Source organism: Chrysochloris asiatica, unplaced genomic scaffold (assembly GCF_000296735.1).
Source record: "Chrysochloris asiatica unplaced genomic scaffold, ChrAsi1.0 scaffold00006, whole genome shotgun sequence".
NCBI lineage: Eukaryota > Metazoa > Chordata > Mammalia > Afrosoricida > Chrysochloridae > Chrysochloris > Chrysochloris asiatica.
The window spans coordinates 15,719,512-15,722,969 of NW_006408524.1; the positions used below are offsets into that span (position 1 = coordinate 15,719,512).

General features: G+C 43.6%; 1 protein-coding gene across 1 annotated transcript in view; it reads right to left on the minus strand.

Annotated features, from left to right (window-relative positions):
* The window catches only part of NPSR1 (neuropeptide S receptor 1), a 227,186-nt gene that overhangs the window by 27,028 nt on the left and 196,700 nt on the right, over positions 1–3,458 (minus strand). Inside the window, exon 6 of the mRNA XM_006832139.1 lies at positions 1,959–2,035. Coding sequence (XP_006832202.1) covers positions 1,959–2,035 — 77 coding nt within the window. The remainder of the gene's footprint in view (positions 1–1,958; positions 2,036–3,458) is intronic.

The window sequence follows — 3,458 nt, forward strand, 5'->3', positions numbered from 1 at the left end:
GTAAAGATTTAAAGCCTTGGAAACCCTGTTCCGGGTCACTGTGAGTCAGAACCGACTCCATGGTACTTAACAACAACAACAACACACAGCCTTGGAAACCCTATTCAAGGTTGCTATGAATTGGAACTGACTCCTCGCTACATAATCATCACCAACTATACATACTCTGGAGTCCTGGTGTGAAGCTGTGGGTTAATGCACTGGATTGCAAAGTTGGTTTGAACCACATGGTCGGCAGTTCAGGCTCATCAGCTGCTCCTCGGAAACCCTATACAGGGTCTCTATGGGTCAGAACCGACTCAACGGCACTTAACAACAACAAGAATACATGTTCTACCATATATCATAGTGCACATATTTATAAAAGTGTTACCACACTGCTTTTCCTTTTTAACCAAATACATTGTGAACGTTTTCTGTACCAATGAATATACAACACACGATTGTTTAAGGAACCCTGGAGACACAGTGGGTAAGCCGTAGGTTGCTAACTGAAAGGTCAGCCATTGGAACCCACCTGTTGTTCCACACAAGAAAGATGTGGGAGTCTGCTTCTGTAAGGATTTACAACCTTGGCAACCCTGCGGGGCAGTCGTATGCTTTCTTATAGGATTGCTATGAGTGGGAATTGACTAAATAACAACCAGCTCTGTTTTCGTTATTTATACCATCATTTTGAGAGCTGTAGTATTTACATGTAGCTCTGGGGAGTGCCTTATGAGCTTGAACCACCGACCTTGAGGTTCAAAACTACTTTGGAGTCCAGTGCATTAACTCACAGTGTCACAGGCATATAGACCTTGGTGTGGCACTGTGGGATAATGGCTGGACTAACTACAAGGTTGGTTTGAATAGCAAGGTCGGCGGTTCGAACTCACTAGCCATTCCTCAGAAACCCTATACAGGGTTGCTATAAGTCAGAACCAACTCAATGGCACTTAACAGCAACAGTAACATATGTATACGAAGGCACCCTGGTGACACTGTGGATTAGGCATTGACTCCTAACCACGAGTCAATGATTCAAACCACCAGCCTCTCCTCAGGAGAAAGCGGAGGCTGTCTTTTCTGTTCCTGTAAAGATTTACAGTCTTGGACACCCTATGAGTTGGAATCAACTCGATGACAGCATTTAAAAAATATATATGTATGAGTGTGTAAGTGTATGTGTGGCTATGTGTATGAATTTTTGTGTGTGAAGACCTGTGTTATATGTCTGCATGTATGTGGAGAAGCGGTAGGAGGAAGCATGACTCTCAGCAGAGCAAGTTCCCCTACAGAGCGAGTTATATCACAAGAAATGGGAAACCCTTTCTCCTCTCTTGCTGGCACCTTGGAATTCCATCAGGTCCTGTAAGTCTTGCCTCAAAGCAGGTTAGGTCTCCATATGTCAGTGCCTAGTGTGTAGCAGGCGGTCTGCATTCAGGTTTACTGAAATTGCATTTTGGGGAGGGGACTACTGGATGATCTCTGGCTTGTTGGGTGTGAACGGTGAGCTGGGGCTGGGTGTGGATCAGGCCTTGACTGGTTTCAGGTACATGAGCCATCCTGTGAGGAGCTCGCTGCATACACTGAAGTGAAATGGAAAAGTCTCTCTTTGTGTTTTGCTGGATGGGTGGTATTCACTGAGTGTGACCCTCTCCTCTCTTCCCAATGTGCTCCAAGGTGCCTCTCTACCATGCCTGGAAGATGGGCTTCCCTCAAATCCTGGCTCAGAGGCTGCTCTGGGGGATTCTGTGGGCATAGCGTAGCCAACCCCAAAGTCTCTGTTCCTTCTCCCAGTTTCCAGGGTGACCAAGTGGGGACGACAGCACCTGCAGGGACAGGCTCTGTCCCATCTGTCTGATGGGCCTAATACAGCACAGGCTTCCAAGCAGCACAAGTTCATATTTACTAGAAAGAAATCTTGGCACAAGCAAACTCAGGCAAGAGTTAGGCAATGTCAATTAGATACTCACCTGAGCAGTTGGAAATCACCATCTCATGGGCTTTGCTTTTAATCCAAATAGTCCGGATCACGATGCCATAGATGATGCTGTGAAAAGGATCAAAGACCACAGTGAAGTGACTGGTGGGTCCCAACTGTGGGGACACTGAGAGAGGACCACTCCCACTTCCCTGATAGCGTGGTATGTAGGAAGGGGTCTCTTCACCAAGCCTGCCACCTGTACTTGCTGTTTATAGAATCCCACTAGACTGAAACTGAATGGCCCATACAGATCCGCTGGCTGTTCCTGCTTCTTTTCTCCAAGTGAGGAGACTAGGACTTGGTGAAGTTGAAGGATTTCCTCAAGGTAACTCAGATGGTTAGAAATACAAGGCGGATTCAAATCCAGAACAGGAGCTGTGAAAGACCTGAGTTTGTAACAGCTCCACCACTTGCTGGTTGTAGGAGCTTGGAGGTAACCTATCTTAGTGAGCCATACAAATGATTAACACAGCCAGATGCTAACTGAAAGTTTGGAAGTTCAAGTCCACCCTGAATAACTTCAGAAGAAAGGTTTGGTGATCTACTTCCAAAAACTCAGTCACTGAAAACCCTGTGAAGCACAATTCCATTCTGAAAACACATGGGGTCACTATAAGTTGGAATTGACTCAATGACAGTTGGCTTTATGTGAAGAACAGACTTTGTCCTTGCATCCAATATTTTCATCTTTGTGCAATCCTTTTCCTTCTGTATGGGCAGGACCACCTGTGTTCTAACCAATGCAGTAAGGTAAAGGTGGTGGGCAGTACCTGGAGTCTGGCTAGTGTCTTACTTTGTCTCTTTCTCATTGTCCACTGCTGCCTTTGAAGAAGTACGCTACAATGAATCTCACACCCAGAAGAAATCGAATTCTTCCAACAGAAGATCCTTTGCCCACCGAGTCTTTGATGGCACCTTGGTTACCACCTTGTGATGCCCTGAGCTGAGGACCCAGCTAAGCTATGCCTGCTCTCCTGATTCACAGAGACTGGAAGGTAATACATCTGTGTTGTTTTTAGTCATTAATTTCATGATTTTTTTTCTAATGCATCAAAAGAAAATGGGCTTCAGTTACGATTCTATAAAATAGAGCTAATAACACAACCCTCTTAAGTGTGCTTTTCAGGATCAAATGTGATAATATTCAAAATGTCAAGCACAGTGCTTGAAAATGGATGGAGACTATAAATGTAGTTCCTCTCCTTTCTTTCTTTCCTTTTTTTTTTTTTTTTTACAGTATGTCACACACACTCTTGCATGATATAGTCTATGCCTTACAGTAAAACAGTGTTAATGATCCAAAAACATCATAAAATTTTGTATCTTATGGCTTCTTTGATAAACATAAAAACATATGCCCTTTTAAAATGTGATTTGATATTTTGACTATATTAAGTACCTTGATTAAAAACTTTGGTACAAAGCATTGCTTTATTTCAAGTTGCACAACCTTCTCTCTTGACAATCATTGGCTAAAAAAAAAAAAAAA